The sequence below is a fragment of the Periophthalmus magnuspinnatus genome, chromosome 5 (genome assembly GCF_009829125.3).
Source record: "Periophthalmus magnuspinnatus isolate fPerMag1 chromosome 5, fPerMag1.2.pri, whole genome shotgun sequence".
Classification (NCBI taxonomy): domain Eukaryota; kingdom Metazoa; phylum Chordata; class Actinopteri; order Gobiiformes; family Gobiidae; genus Periophthalmus; species Periophthalmus magnuspinnatus.
The window spans coordinates 7331516-7348250 of record NC_047130.1 but is presented as its reverse complement, the minus strand read 5'-3'; the positions used below and the strand labels follow the sequence as shown (position 1 = coordinate 7348250).

At 38.9% G+C, this 16735-nt stretch overlaps 1 protein-coding gene across 3 annotated transcripts in view; it reads left to right on the top strand.

Annotated features, from left to right (window-relative positions):
* tox2 (TOX high mobility group box family member 2) overlaps positions 1–16735 on the top strand; it is a 183304-nt gene that overhangs the window by 77886 nt on the left and 88683 nt on the right. For all 3 annotated transcript variants that reach the window (XM_055221931.1, XM_055221932.1, XM_033967359.2), the window contains exon 3: positions 8159–8218. In XM_055221931.1, the coding sequence (XP_055077906.1) occupies positions 8159–8218 (60 nt within the window). The remainder of the gene's footprint in view (positions 1–8158; positions 8219–16735) is intronic.

The window sequence follows — 16735 nt, the reverse complement described above, 5'->3', positions numbered from 1 at the left end:
AATTTTTCCTGCCAGCTTGTTTCTTTGGAGTTCTGCAGGTTTAATGTTGTACTGAAAAATATTTAAGTGAAAGAAATAGCAGCCCCATGGAAGCAAACAGGAGCTGGTGGCAGAACCCCCACCTGTTATATGTTCCACCTTTAATGGTATTTATTTTTGCCTTTGTAACTTTTTTTGGTAGAAATGAGTCAACTGCTTGTCTTTATGAAAACTTGCATGTTATAAAGACATATATATATCTTTCAATTATTCCAATTATTCTATTACTGATGTGAGTCCGCAGATCTGACCTATAATTTGGCCTGGTGTCACCTGTTTGTCTCCAGGAACATGCAATACTGTGGAACATTATAGGAGACCAAGAACATCTCCTTGGAGACAAACAAGCGACAGACTTTCCCCAAACTGATACTATGTTTATTTTTATTTTTTTTTCTACTTTCTCAAATATAATGAAAGCCATATTTCTTCTACATGGGTGTGGCTGTTATGGGAAAATAAATAGTATCCCCAACTGTGTTATCTCTGTCTGACAGGGATCAATGTGTATATTAGTGGACAGGATATGTTACACCAATGCGCTGGTATGCTAGCTATGTGCACACACAGAACTAAACATTCAATACTTCAGTTACCAGTTCACATAAAACTAACACTACAACCTGGGTAAAGGGAGAGAAGCGGAATGGGATAAGTCATGTTATAATACTGTTACCTCATCAAAAACATACCTGGAATTGAGTTTTATTTCATTCACACTTGTTTGAGTAACCCTTTATTATTATTCTGTCTATATTTCCAAAGCTCAAAACGCTCTGTTCCACCTTGTGATGTCATGAAGTAGTTTTTTAGTAGAGATTGCACCTTCCATTTGGCTAGTATGTGCCTTGATTTAGCAATGTAGCAGTTAGCATGTACATATGTGAGCTTGTAGCCAAAGTGGCAAATTTCCATCTCCATTTTAATGTCTAGCTTGTTTTAAAGATGACAATTTTTCATGTTTTAAAGAAAAGCTAATCTCGCTAACACATGCACAGTCATTATTTGCATATATTTAAAGCAGACTTGTTTTGCAAAATCAACGTTTCGGAGCTTTTAACAGTGTTATAGTTGTTTCAATTCTCACTTACCCTCTTGAAATTGTTTTTGGAGAGATTCATGCATGTTTGAGCAATCTTAAATGGCTTATTTTCAAGACGCCACGCCATATTGTCGATCAAATCCTATTTTAACGGCCACCAGTACATGCCCCTTGCTCTGTACTTACTAAATTCTCAGTTGTATTTTTGGGTAGGATTTGACAGTGTTGCATAGTAATTTTGGTGCAAACGAAAAAAAAAAATCTCACTTGTTGGCGTGATCTGACTTCATGGTGCTTTGGTGACGTCAGCTTCCATTGGGCACTGGAGTTTTCTTACACAGAAGTCATCATACTCGTTTCTTTTATTAAGTCGTTTCAGATGAACATTGCGATTTAAAATGTGCAAATTATAACATAATGATCCATGGGTGTCTTAGATTATAAGTATATAGCAGACACAAGCACAATACGTCTTCTTTAAGAAATAAGCCATCCAAAAATATGAACCCATGCAGCTGAATATATCACATATATCACTTTATTTAATTTATTTTGTGTCTCTCAACACAAATTACCAGACAGTTGGCAATGTACAGCTCATTGGCAGACGATCCTAATGTGTGAGATGCAGTGCCAGAAATCCATGTGTATTCATTATATGTATGTAACAACAAGAAAGGGCCAAAGTGCACTATAAGATTCCATAGTAGAATATATAAAATTATGTATAAACTATAATGCCTGGGAGCAAATATATTCCCAGAGATGCCAGATACATTGAAAGTGAAAAAAGTGAACTTGGCCAAATTTGTAATAATAATAATAAAAAAATCTTGTTTGTAATTTGAGCCTGCTATTTTCTTATTTATGATTTGCAAAAGAAAATGAAGTATTACAAGCCAGAGGGACCTAGTTTTAGTAAAAATTGCACATTTTTATTAACACCAAACGCAACCTCTTCTAACCTTCACCAAAACTCTCCCACAGTCTCACCCTGCGGACGTGAATTCAATTTTCTGATGGCAAAGTTCTGTGCAGCCGACAGCACCTCCGCTGTCTATTGAGAAAAAGTCAAAAATAAAATAAAATAAAATATGAAACTTGTATTTTTGCAGAAATGTAAAATAGCTGTGAATCTCTTCTGGCAATGCGGCTCAACACACACTGATCTTGGTGTATGCAACTCCATCGTATGCTACAGAAACACTTTGCAATACAAATGTGAATATTATTACTCTTATATCATTTCAAACTCTTTTCAAAGTGTTTCTTTTTCAGCATGTAACTTTTGCCCCTATGGAGGCAAATGTTTTTCTGGAATGTTTCACAATATTGCATTAAATTTATATCCCAAGAAACAAGCCGATGCCACCAGACCAGGTCATACATGCAACATGCAGTAAGAATTTATTTTATTATTATTATTATTATTATTATTATTATTATTATTATTATTATTATTATTATTATTATTATTATTATTATTATTATTATTATTATTATTATTATTATTATTATTATTAATGTATTTTATTATTATTAATGTATTTTATTATTTATTTTATTTAATGTTTTTATTTATTTATTTTATCAATCTATGTCACCATCAACTTCATTCCCAGACTCACCACATTCTTATCAGCATAGGTGGATGAAGTGTTTTGCCTAAGGATTCAACACCAGAGCATGGTCCGAGCTGGAATCGAACTGTACGGACCTTTATTTATTTTACAGTACGTACTGGGATACCGCTCTGTCGAAGGTGGACTGCAGATGGCGCTGTGGGAACACAACGCCCAAATCAGTTTAAATCGGCTGACCACAGACGTCATAGCAACATCACGTGACACTTCTGAGAAAGGCGGCAGAGTAGATTATTAGCATGTTATGAAACATTCTAGGCAAACCAGTAACATGAAGGTAGACCAACGACCGGGAAAGTTACATATTGTATCTTTAAATTTCAATCAGTGCATAAAGGGAAGGGTGGATATGCTGTGATAATAGGATGTTCTCTGAAATAAAGTTAATTTTGTCCCTGATTTTCTTATCATTGCTATAATTTTCTGACCAACTGTTGTAAATGTCTATACAACAAAGTCAATAAGAGTGTTCCTGTACTAGGAATCAAACTGGACAATTCTTACGTTTGTTTAAATAATAATAATAATAATAATTGTTTTATATAGCACTTTTCCACAAACCTGCTTTACATTTAGTTTTCACATTTAAATTGGAGCCAAATGTCATATTGGTCATATGGCCCCTCAGCTCCAGTTGTGTAAGAAAGGAAGAAAATTAAAGTTTTTGTCCCCTTCTTTCTCTTTCTTTAAATTTATATTTCATACACACAAACAGTCAAAAACTGTACATTCTAGACATTGCTGTAGTTGGTAAATGTGTTTTATATAGCACTTTTCCACCTTCACGGCACTCAAAGAACCGCATATATTGAACTTTTTCTTTCATGCCTCCAGATTTGTGCTTATTCTCTCTTTTTTCTTCACCTTCTTTTCACCTTCACCTTTCCCCTCTCCCCCTGTCTTTTTTCCCTTTGTTTCTCCGTTAGATATGACTGTTATGATTAATGGCCTCAAAGACTCAGGAAAGCAAACAGACAGCGGGACGGGACGAGTTTCCCTGAGCCTATTTTGGTCTCACCCTTGCACAACGCTAAAATACATCTGAATAATATGGGTCACTGTACACAAGGCAGGGGTTGTATACAGTATGTACACAACTGAAATGTCTCCCATGTGTACTCCTGTTTTCTTTTCATGTTTTTGCACGAATTTTGGTTTGGGATTGATGTGCGTAACTATTTTATGAGTTATTAAATGTACTATAGTCACTGCTGTTGTGCACTGTGTCAAGACCTTTTAATAGTTTAGCAAAAAAAACAAAACAAAAAACAGTATGTAACTTGTAACTTACAGAGCGGGCTTGCATCTCCACAAACCTGACTCTTATTTAAGTATAAAATAAAACATATATATCTCCACAGAGAATGTCCTGAAGTATGATTTTAACTTTCTATTTCTATGGATGCCGTTGACGTGCTGCGTCCAAAAAGCTACGTAGTGTTGCTTTACTAAAAGCATTGATTCACTGTTGCAGCAGTCATTCAGTGATTCTTAGTTTTGTCCTAATTCGAGTCCAGTTTAGTCCTAATGTAGACTTGGCTTTGGTCCTGTTCTAGTCCTGGTTTAGTCCAGATTTAGCTACAGGTTTAGTTCCAGTTCAGCCCTACTATACTTGGCCTTTCAAAGCGTGTTAGTAACATTATCAACTCTGTGCACTTGAAAAAGCCAAAGTTAAATCTGTAAACTGGACAAATCGTTGTAAAAATTAAGACATTTCGCTGCTCATCTAAGCCGCTTCTTCAGTTCAGGTCAGTTATAACAGCTATCGTGTCCAGTTTCAGCCTTAATGGCCCTACTCAACCTTTAATGGCCCTACTATTGTTCTTTTTTTTTGTTTGTTTTGGGTTTGTTTGCTTTGGGTTTGTTTTGAGGATGGGGTTGTAGATGAGAGATTACACAGTCATCTTATATTTAGCGCAACATTAGTCTTGCTGTTAAAATCCTGGTCAGGTATGGCTCCGTTAGCATTCTGTTGTTTGTCCTTGGAGACTGCAGTTTCAATATTTTGCCATATTCTTTCACGATCATTTCAAATTAGTATAGACCTTTATTGTGGAAATACACTGATTATCTAAGCCTCGCATAAAACCTTCTAATGGAGGGAAAATCTTTAGCAAACAAGACAAACTGTTTGCACTACTGAATCTAATCAGCACACCCACCTGCTGTCTCCATTTTATTACACACAGCTAGTAATTGGATTTCCCCAAATGTCAGGTTACTATCATCCATTCATTTAACCTGTTCTTTTTATTATACTGTACCCGCCCTCAGCAGTGTAGCTAACGTCACTAAAGCTAATTGTTTCGCATCCTCCTCATCTATTCCCATTTTATTTGCTCTTCTACCTGCGTTTTTGCGAACTGGTTGTTAACACCATCGCTGCCTCCACTTTGCACTTTGACCCTTCAAATAATTGTTTTTATTTGAATGTTTTGCTCGCTGAAAACTGCAGGTGTGAAAAATAAGCAGGCAAACTCCGTCACTCCATTTTAGCACGATTAGGAAGGCATGTAAAAGCATTCTCTCCGAGTAATAGAGACAGTGATTTCATTTTCCTAGCACAACGCACTGATTGTTCCCACAGCAAACTAATAGTGCTATCTGTGAAATCATTGCACTATAAGTAACGCCGAATGATAGCATGGAAATGAGAGCAGCGGTTTAAATTGAGTAATGTTGTGGCTAACTGCTTTTGTGCTGTGTCTGTGTTAGCTATTTGGTGTAGAAAGAAAAATAAAAACAGGTCTATTGGATCAGAAAATAATTCACAAAGCTTTGCATGTCATACTGTCATACTGTACTCCGGGCCATACGCAGGAGTTATAAAATAATGAGGTCCAAGTCAAATTGACAAAAAAGCATTTGTCTGTTTAAATAATCCAAATAATATTGCTAACTTTAAACAAAGACTTTTCTATTGGCTCTCATCATTAGGTCATTAATTCAGAGATAATGGCACTGGCTTTACCTCAAGGAACCATCCATCCACCATCCACTAAAACACCAGTGTACACAGACAGTGGGGGCGAGGTGGGTTAAGTGTCTTACCCAAGGAGCTGGAATCGCGCTGCCAACCTGTGGGTCAGTGGATTGGGCCACTTCGCCATGATGTTTTATGTTGACAGTGGGATTCCAACTGCTGTGAAAATGTCACTGTTGGCGAAGGCCGCTGACCTTCGGATCAGAGGACGAACACTCTACCAACTGAGATAGAGTGACAATTAATTAATTATTTATAATCGAGCATTACTTGATGGTTATAACATTGTTGGCTTCAATAACTTGTTTTTGTCATGTTTCTGATTAAATTTGAGTGAATGCTGAGCCCTCTGCTGCCCCTCTGTGCTCCGCCCCTGCTCTCCAGCACTGCACTGTCATACTGGGCTGTGGACAGATGCTCAGACAACACTTGCCTAAAACTACTGTGAAGACACTTTTTATGCTTATGTTTTATGTTTTGTGTTGCTTTTATTTAAACAGAAATTTTGATGGAAATGTGTCACGCATAGCCTCAGAAACTGTTGAATACAGATGCGCTATTGAATACAGATGTATTATTTCCACTGTTATTTAAAATAAATGGGCATGATTGACAGGTGGATTAGCCAATCATGGAGATGCATGGTCCATCCATTTCAAAACAAATATGGCTGCTTATGAGGAAAAAAGAAATAAAATTATATGACAGGGACTGAAAAATATTGCAGATTTCTGCAGAACCAAAAAGTAAAGCACTAATTTTAGGTGAGAAAGATTTCATTTTGATTGTAAATGACAGGGCCTGCGTTTCACAGGTGTCACTGAAAAAAACGAATGTGATTGCACAATCATGTTTTGGTCTGTCTCGAGATGCGACAGTTGAAAACTCACCTCCCCATGCTACTGTCATGATCAATTTGCAGCAGAACAGAGCAGAAATAGATGATAAAATATAAATAGGCCATATATTAGATTGTCTAATAGTTATTTGCTCAAACAAACAAAACAGTGCCAAGTCATTGGAGGCTTGCAGTTTGCTATTAATAAAATCTGATATTTTTGTTTATATCTGCAGGAGATAGTCTCAGAAACAAAACTTTTTGACAATTGTTCAAAACAAAGATCTCTGTTTTTCCAATTGAACCTTGGTAAACCCTTTTAATACATACATCAACCCAACCTCTATCAATTCACTAAAAAGAAATGTTGACACTCAGCAGCAGAACCATTAGCTCCTCAGCCTCTCCACCCTCTCCACAATCCTTACACATACACTAGCCTATATTACCTTCTCATTACACAAATCCCTTAACGAACATTGCTGAACTTGACTGCTCCAGTGATCATTAGTTTCTGTATCTCCCTCCTTCCCTCTTTCTCCCCCCTTCCATCCATGCCTTTCTCTCCCTCTCCCTCCCTCTTTCTCTCCTGTATCGCCTGGAGAATCCTGTGGAGTCACTTACTGCAGGTGTTAGTGTGTGAGAGTGGAGCAGTTGGTGTCTTACTGCTGCTCTGACACTGTCTAATTACACGTGTCTAATGAACTGTGATTACACTGTTAGCTCAGACTCTATCAGGGCTCTCACAGTGGACCAACAGTGATTAAGCCCAGACACCTCCGCTGGTAATGCACTGCCCCGAGTCTGTTTTCAGCTCCCCCTCCTCACTTGGTCAGACTAACTGTAAAGGTTGTGAGATTAATCATAATCGAATAGAAATTACTATTTGACTGGACATAATTAGCAAAAGGTTGAAGAGGGGACATCACACTATGGGATATTAATTGCTAACATATTTATATCACCATGTTAAGCTATATTTGGCAAAAGCAGCATTCTAACATATTTTAATAGATTATTTTTCCAGACCAAGGTGTAGTTTTTTTCATACCTGACAGTTTCGACTTCTCACTAGCGGTCTTCCTAAAAATGGTCACATAATGTTGCCGTGACGGGTCCAACGAGCTGATTTAAACAGGTTTTGGTGCTGTCTTCCTCCCGGTGGAGGCAGGATGACAGTGCCATCTGCAGTGCAACTTCAGGCCGATATCCCAGGTGTGTGAGAGTAAAAAGGCCCCCTCATCCCTGTGTATAGTCCCATGGGCACGTTTCCATATTTCAATTGCCCCCTTAATCCTGCGACAATGTTTTTATTGTCCTCTGTCCCTATGATGTTGACTGACTGCAGATGGTGCTGTCGTCCTGCCTCCACCGGTAGGAAGACAGCGCCAAAACCTGTTCACCACAAGCAACAAAATATCTGCCTTATTAATAGAAAAAGCTAACTCCGTCGTTTAGATCTGTGCAAACATGTTGTGAAATGTGATTCTTGTTTTATTCGCTCCTATTATTAAAACATAAATTGCAAGTCTAATAGCAATGCTTGTCTGAAAAATGGTTATATATTTTTCAGACCTAGTAAATGTAGTATGTCTCGTTTCTTTGTCTTACAGTTTGACGGTGAGAATATGTACATGAATGAAAACAACCACGAGTTCCTCCCGCCAAATCAGGTAAGGCACAGTTCTAAAATGGTAGCGTTCATGGAAGATTTTTGATTTTTTGGGAAATGAACAACCTCAGACTATTGAATTCTATCACTGATGAGGAAACTGGTATACAGGGTCCTCTGCATTTTAATTGTTTTACATAGAGACACAATCTATTCATGTTTTTGTCTCCTTTGGGTTCCTTGGATTGACCTCCTGAATGAGTGAATCAACCAATCATGATACAGCGTGACTTCAGCTTTAGCTTTAGCCTTAGTTACTACTCAAAGGAAATTGAAATCAAATTAGTTTAGGACATTTTATTTGCAATATCACTGAACTTTTACTTGCAGTTTAAGTTTTATATTAAATTTATAAGAACACAAACTGCCCCATTCATCTTTTTGGAAATGGCTGTTTATTTTTTTGGATTTTTCTGAAAATGTTGATAATGACTAACCTTTATCAGTTAATTAAAAAAAAAAGTACATTTTTTTTACACTCCACACCAGAACTATCAGCCTCTCAACCTGTCCACGTTCTTCTCTAAACATTTCCCAGTACTACAAAGACAAAAATACCCAGAAAGTATTGTTATATCTTACATGTATTGAATGATAAGTCGATATAGTATTTATCCTGACAGCTTTACGTCCAACTCAACCACTTCCGCTCAAAACTCTCGCAAACCATGTCATTAATTTACATAGATCCTTTCCCTGTTCACCTTCATATTTCATTTTCACAGTGAACACCGCTTTACTTACTTTAGTTCTCTGCAATTTTGCGCAACCACTTTGAATAAACCCACTTTTTGTTTACAAGCCAGTGCACTTTAATTTGTTTTGGCTGTGGCGGAGCACGACCTGATCTGAAAACATGTATTAAAACTGCATTTGTATCTGTTATAGTTCATCTGTGATTTAAAAAAAAATGGAATTTTCAGCTGCTCTTAAAGAAATACATAAACTAGGCGGGCCAAAGTGAAAGCATTTATTTAAAAGGCTTTAGTGTCAACCACCAAGTAAACTCCGCCATCTACCAAACTCCAAATGACTTTATTGCGTTTAAAGCAATCATTCCTGTTCCACCTCATTTTGTGCTCGGTAAAAGGTCTAGCCGGAATCGCCTCTTTCTCCAGCCCTCTTTGCAAATGCTTTATTAAGTTGCATAGATTGGGAATGGATTCTCTCTCATATTCTCTAACCACCTCTCCCTCTCTTTCTTTTTCTTTCTGTCTCTATCCATCTTCCTTCATCTCTCACTTTTTTCTGCCCCCTCTCTGTCTCCCTTTCCCATTTAATCCCCCTATGTCCATTCCTCCCCTCTATCTATCTTTCGCGACATAACCTCCCTTTCGCCATTTTTCTCTTCCTCCATCTCCTTCCATTTTCCTGCCTTCATACCTCTCCCCTATATCTGTCGTTTTCCAAGTCTCTCTCTATGTCTCTGCCTCTATCTCACCATTTTTTCTGTCTCTCTCTTCACCTCTCCCAGCTTTTCTTTTTCCCCCTGAATGTATCTCTCTTTCTTACCTCTAACTTGCTCTCCATCCCTCCATTTCTCACTATCTTTTTCTATTTCCCGAGTCTCCTTTTCTCCTCCATTCCTCTCCCATACACGTACTCTCTCTCTCTCTCGGACTCTCCCTCCACCTGTCTGTCATACTCACAGCCACAATTCTCTCTCTCTTCCTGTCTCTCCCTCTCTGTCTTCATCTCCCTCCATCTCTCAACCCCGTTGCAGTCTCTCTAGCCCTCCATGTTTCCAATCTCTCTCTCTCTCTCTCTCACCCTCTCTCTTCCTTACCTCCCTCTATCTCTAAAATCTCTACTTCCTACTTCCCTCATCTCATTATTCTCACTCTCTCTCCCAGTCTCCCGCTAATCCTCTCTTCATCTCCTTTCCCTCTTCATCTCTCTCAGCTTCTCTTTTCTCCCTCAATTTATCTCTCTTTCTTTCCTCTAACTTGCTCCCCATCTCTCACCTTCTTTTTTCTCTTTTTCTATCTCCCGAGCCCCCTTTTCTCCTCCATTGCTCTCCCACACGCTACGATCTTCTACAATTCTCTGTCTCTTCCCCTCTCTCTCTCTATACCTTCATCTCCCTTCATCTCTCAACCCCGTCACAATCTCTCTAGCCCACCATGTTTCCAATCTCATGCTCTCTCCCACCCTCACTCTTCCTTACCTCCCTCCATCTCTAAAATCTCTACTTCCTACTTCCCTCATCTATTTTTTCTCACTCTGTCTCTCTCAGTCTCCCTCTAATCCTCTCCTCAATATATCTCTCTCTCTTCCCTCTAACTTGCTCTCTATCGTTCACCTTCTTTTTCTCTTTTTCTATCTCCCGAGCCCCCTTTTCTCCTCCATCCCTCTCCCATACGCACATTCCCTCTCTCACCCTCTCCCTTCATCTGTTTATCATACTCACAACCACAATTCTCTCTCTCTAGCCCTCCATGTTTCCAATCTCTCTCTTCCTTACCTCCCTCCATCTCACTACTTCCTACTTCCCTCATTATTCTCACTCTCTCTCTCTCAGTCTCCCCCTAATCCTCTCTTCATCTCCTTTCCCTCTTCATCTCTCGCTTAATAGTAATGGTAAAAGCTCACATTTTCAGAGCTTCTCCACCTCGGGCAAGATGCTTTAAGTGTCTTGCCCAAGGACACAACGGCAGTATTCATCTGTGGGAGCTGGAATCGCACCAGCGACCTGTGGATCAGTGGATCTGGCCGCTCTAACGATAATGTTTTTGTTGTTTGTTTGGAGATTTAATAGTCAAGTAGTGTGTTAGCCGTGTGTTGTTTCTATTAATCGTCGCAGCCTTATCTCCATCATGTCTCTCTCTCTTTCCCTCTTTTTCTGTCCCTCTTTCTCTCTCTCCCTCTCTCATACCCTGCGTTACATTAGTGTTTCGGGTGAAGCACAGCTGTTCCACTGCAGGAGCGTAGGGTTGTGTTTGGACAGGAGGATTTGGTGGAGTTTGGGTGTAAGCCTGTCTGACATGCACTGTGGGGAAAGGGAATTTGTTCTTGTCTATTGCAATTATTAGCAACCACTTCCTGACTACTGTAGTTTACTTCCTAATGCGTCCTGGTCCGTGGAAAAGTGGCACCGAGCCCAGAGTGTAACATATATACAGGGAGAGGAGAGGGAGGGAGAAACAGAGAGAGAGAAAGAGGAGATGGAGAGAGACATGGGTGTAAAGAGAGAGAGAAAAGACGGATCTGAGCTCAATCGCGGGAGCTGGGGTTGAGTCAAAGCATGTCGATGCACTCACTACTAGTTTAGGATGTATGAGAGAGGGAGGGAGGGAGAGAGAAAGAGAAAGAAAGAGTGAGAGTGAGAATGAGATGGAAGCACAGTGCTGCTCTTGCATCAAGTTTAGTGCATATGGGATACAGAGAGGAGGGAGAGATAGGAGAGGGAGAGATCGAGGGAGGGAGAAACAAAGGGAGGAGGTGAGAGAGAGAGACGGCGAAAGAGAGAGAGAGAGTGAGACGGAAGCACAATGCTGCACTTCCATCAAGTTTAGCTCGTATGAGAGAGGGGGGAAGAGAGAAAAAGAGTGAGACAAAGAGAGAAAGATATGGGTATAGAGAGAGAGAGCAAGAGATCGAGGGAGAGTCAGAAGAGAGTGAGAGGGAGAGAGAGACAGGAGAGAGAGTGAGAGAGGGAGGGAGGGAGAGATAGGAGAGCGAGAGTGAGAGGGAGAGTCAGAAGAGAGGAAGGGAGAGACAGGAGAGAGAGAGGGAGGGAGAGACAGAAGAGCGAGAGAGAGCGAGGGAGAGTCAGAAGAGAGAGAGTGAGAGAGGGAGGGAGAGACAGGAGAGAGAGGGAGGGAGAGACAGGAGAGAGATAGAGAGTGAGGGAGAGTCAGAAGAGAGAGAGAGTCAGAGAGGGAGGGAGAGACAGGAGAGAGAGAGAGTGAGAGAGGGAGTGAGAGACATAAGGGAGAGACAGGAGAGAGAGAGAGTGAAAGAGGGAGGGAGCGTTAGGAGAGAGACAGCGAGAGACAGAGGGAGCGATAGGAGAGAGAGATAGCGAGGGAGGAAGAAACAAGGGGAGGAGGAGAGAGAGAGAGAGAAAGAAAGACAGCGAGGGAGAGACAGAAGCAAAATGCTGCACTTGCATCAAGTTTAGTGTGTATAAGAGAGAGGGGGGAGAGAGAGAGAAAAAAGAGCGAGACAAAGAGAGAGACAATGGGTACAGAGAGCAAGAAAGGGAGGGAGAGATAGGAGAGAGAGAGTGGGCTGGAGAAACAAGGGGAGAAGGCGAGAGAGAAAGAAAGACAGAGAAAGAGAAGAGAGACAGGGAGACAGAGAGACTTATGGGTATAAAGAGAGAGAGGGAGAGAGAGAGCAAGAAACACATGGCTGTAAAGAGAGAGAGAGAAGACAGATCTGAGCCCAATCAGAAGGACCGGGACAGTACTTCCACTCCATGATGTATGCAGCTTACATAATGAACATTGACACCACATATGTCTTTGGGAGACGTTTGTACGTAGCTTTTATCTTTTACATGGACTGAGCCTTTGTACTGTTCTTACCATAATAAGTGACTGATCATAAGGATCTAAGGATGTAACTGTATCCAAATCACTGCAGTATTATTCAGGCATAAAAGGACAATTTTATTAAGATGTATTTATTTATTTATTTATGACCTGTGACTCGGCCGGTTGATGTCACCTGCTCGTCTCTATGATGATAGATACATTTAATGCCTTACTGTGAAAAATTCCAGGTAAAACAATAGCATCTCCATGGAGACAAGCAAGTGACTGGCCCAGGAGTTACATAGTACACCTTTAAATTTGTACAATGTCTTAAAATACCAAGTATCGCCTGTGATACTATAAGGAGGAGGTTTTGTAACTGATACTTTGATAAAATGTTGAATGCAATTTTCAAACTTGCACATTTCTGGACAACCTAATCACAGCTGCTTATTTGTAGCTCACATCCTTCAAATATCTGTATCATTCAGAATTAAATAAACTGTAAACAGCAGATTGACAGAGTTCAGACCTAATCCTGTTGATTGAACTGAAGCTGTTTCTTGGTTCTGTGAAGAGTGCATGTTTCATCAACTCAAAACATGCACAGTAGGTCAAATCCTCCGGCTACAGTAGTCTTGACCACGACCACTCAACATCTGGAGATGGTCTAGGGTCCTGACTGGTTGCCCCAGCAGTAGTGAAGGATGGGTCAAATGTAGAGGATGAAAGGTTTTAAGAAGACTCCCGCACACTGTCTCACTCTTGGTTCACTTTTTTTACTGCGTTTCGGTGCCTCTGACCTTCCTCTGGTCAAGTACAGGGGACAAATCCCATATGGTGACAATACCTCAGTGGTGGAATGTAACAAAGTACAAGTAATAAAGTAGTGTACTTAAGTAGAATTTTTAGGTATCTGTTCTTTATGTAAGTATATTTTACAGTGGATACTTTTTACTTTTACTTCACTACATTTGAGAGCAGGTATCTGTACTTTCTACTTCACTACATTTTAACAGGAGTGAAAAGTAAAAGTACTTTTCATATGATTTGAGGGGTTATTTTTACCATGATTGTGATAACATCCTGACTAAAGTTTTCGAGTTCAAGCTTCGGCTTTGAGCGAACAAAAATAAATGTACAAAATGCATAAGAAAAAATTAAGAAACTAATTCCTATTATTACTGTCGACCAAAATCTGTATCATTATTAATCAACTAACACTTTAAGAAATTAACAACATTGTGGGAAATATTTTTACTTTTTACTCTTAACGTACATTTTTAAACAGATACGTAAACCCTTTTACTTAAGCAGATTTTCCCATGGGATACTTTTGACTTCTGTATCTGTACTTTTACTTAACTTGATCAAAAGCATTGCTAAATCATATCAAGTACATGAATAATTGTTTCATTTTGATTTCAATTATAACTCATGCATTTATAATTACTTCTTGTTGTGTTACACTTCTTCAAAAAGTGCTGATGCATACTCTGTTTCTCGAAAGCCAACCCGAACGTAACAAATGTGTCCTGGATAGACGATACCGACAGAAGGATTGAGGAAGCAAAGATTTAGTGGCGAGAGAAAACGAAAGAGAAAATGGAGGAGAGGAGGAGCGGTTGTGAAAAGTAGCGTGAAAGCTGTTGATGGGAGGACTGCTTTGGCTGTGTTGTACTTTGTTTACTCAGGATGGTGATTCTTTGACATGTGCCTTGCTCTGTTCTCCGCTTGGTCAGCTCCAGCCCCTATGCTCCCTCTGACAGCCGGGATCAGGGAGGGGGGAGAGCGGGATGGATGCACTGACAGTAAATGTACTCCGAGATATAACTTTAGTACTGCACAATGGAATAGTCCTTTTGGTATTGTTTAAAGGTTTGTGTTATTAGAGAGCACACACACACTTTTGTGCAAGGAATCTAATCGTTTGTCGTATTGTACAGTTTGGTTTTGTTTCTTTTAAGGCACAATGGGTTTACTATAGATGCTGTTGAAGTAAGAGGTTAGAAAAGTTGAAGTTGATGTGGAATTCTTTTGTAAATACTTCTAAATACCTGATTATGTGCAGTATTTAAAGGTCCTATATCACACAAAATTGACTCTTGTGAGCTAATTTAAGTCGTGTTATAATGTTGTTACCTCGTCAAAAACATACCTGGAGTTGCATTTTGTTTCATTCATGTCCCCAAAGCTTAAAATACTCTATTCCACCTTGTGATGTCATGAAGCAATAGTTGTCAAGTTGACAGTTACTTTTTATCTTTAGTCAGTGGTTGAAGTTAATGAAGTAGAAGTAGTAAAGTACTGTACTTAAGTAGAATTTTTAGGTGTTTGTACTTTACTTAAGTACATTTACAGTGGATACTTTTACTTTTACTTCACTACATTTGAGAGCAGTATCTGTACTTTCTACTCCACAACATTTTTGAACAGGACTGAAAAGTATAGTGAAAAGTACTGTTCATATGATTTGAGGGGTTATTTTTACGATGTTCGTGGTAACATCCTGATTAACTTTTCGAGTTCAAGCTTCAGCTTTGAGTAAACAAAAATAAATACACAAAATTCATAAGAAAAATTAAGAAACTGATTCGTATTGTTACTGTTGACCAAAATATGTATCATTTTATAATCAGTATTACTACATTTAACACTTTAAGAATTCAGCAATAATGACTTTTTACTCTTATAGTACATTTTTAAGCAAGTACTTAAAAACTTTTACTTAAGTAGATTTTTCACGTGATACTTTTACTTTTACTTGAGTAACTTTTTTCTGTATCTGTACTTTTATTTAAATAACACAATTGAATAGTTCCACCACTGCCTTTAGTTCAGCAGATTGGCAATTCCAGGACTGAAATTATCCAAATGTTTCTACTTTACTAGTGTTTTCTGTGTGAGAGAAGAACTCATTATAACATAGATCAGAAAATAGCACAATATGGCCCCTTTAAATACACTTTAACCTTTTTCCTCTCCTTTTTTGAGTAGCCCTATGAATACTTTCTATGCAGTTCTTGTATGTCTGCAGTAATTTCCTCTTATTGTGAAAATCAGGTCAGTATTTAGTTTGTACAAAAAGGCTGATAAAACGTTCACTGTTCCAAAACTCCTTGACAACATACCTTAAGTAAAACGATTCTTTCCGAAATACAGCGTTTGAATATTTTTAGATTGTTTATGCTGCCGTAGTGCGCGAGTGCAGAGATAAAGCAGACTTCTAGTAAAAGTTGCAGAGAAGTATGATGGCTGGGGGGGTGATTTTTATTAACTATTTTTATTTTGCTGCCGTACACTTTACAATAGTGCTTCTCTTTATTGCACTTTGGACAAAAACAAATGGTTTCGCCTAAAGCTCACATTCTGTATGCTGCGGTTTTTAATATCTTATTTTACTTCCCCTCTCCTTCCCTCCGTCCCTCCATCCCTCCCTCTCTCCTTCTCTCGCACTCCCCCTCTCAACCCCCATTACATTGAAATGCATTTGGGTCAGCGTTCTACCTCCAAAACTGCACCAAAGTCTTCTTTATAGTGCTGCTGTCGCTCACAAAGTAATTGCTCTATGTATAGCCACTCTGCAGTCTTATTCTATTGCACGATGTATTTGATGAGAATTTCACTTCTTATATTGATTTTTCTGAGTTGTTAAATACTATAGCTACATTTACTCATGTTACCTGAAATGAAACTTTTTGAGTACTTTCAGATCCCAGTTTACAGTGTATCGTAATCTTACTTGAGTAAAAGTTTTGGCTACTTTTCCCACTGTGACTCTATATTGAAAAAAGCTTCATGCTGACAGTGTTAATTTTGTGTTTCTTGCACCGCTCCTTCAGATATACTTTCGTTTTCTCTCATTTTTGGTCTATCCTTTGAAAATACTTGATCGTGTGCATTATTTAAAGCTGTACTTGTAACTTTTCTGGTTGTCCTAAGGAAATGCTATTGCTTTGTCTGGAATGTTCCGCAGTATGGTATAAAAACTTCATTACATGTGAGTTTATTGCTAAAAATATACTTGTTATGGTGCT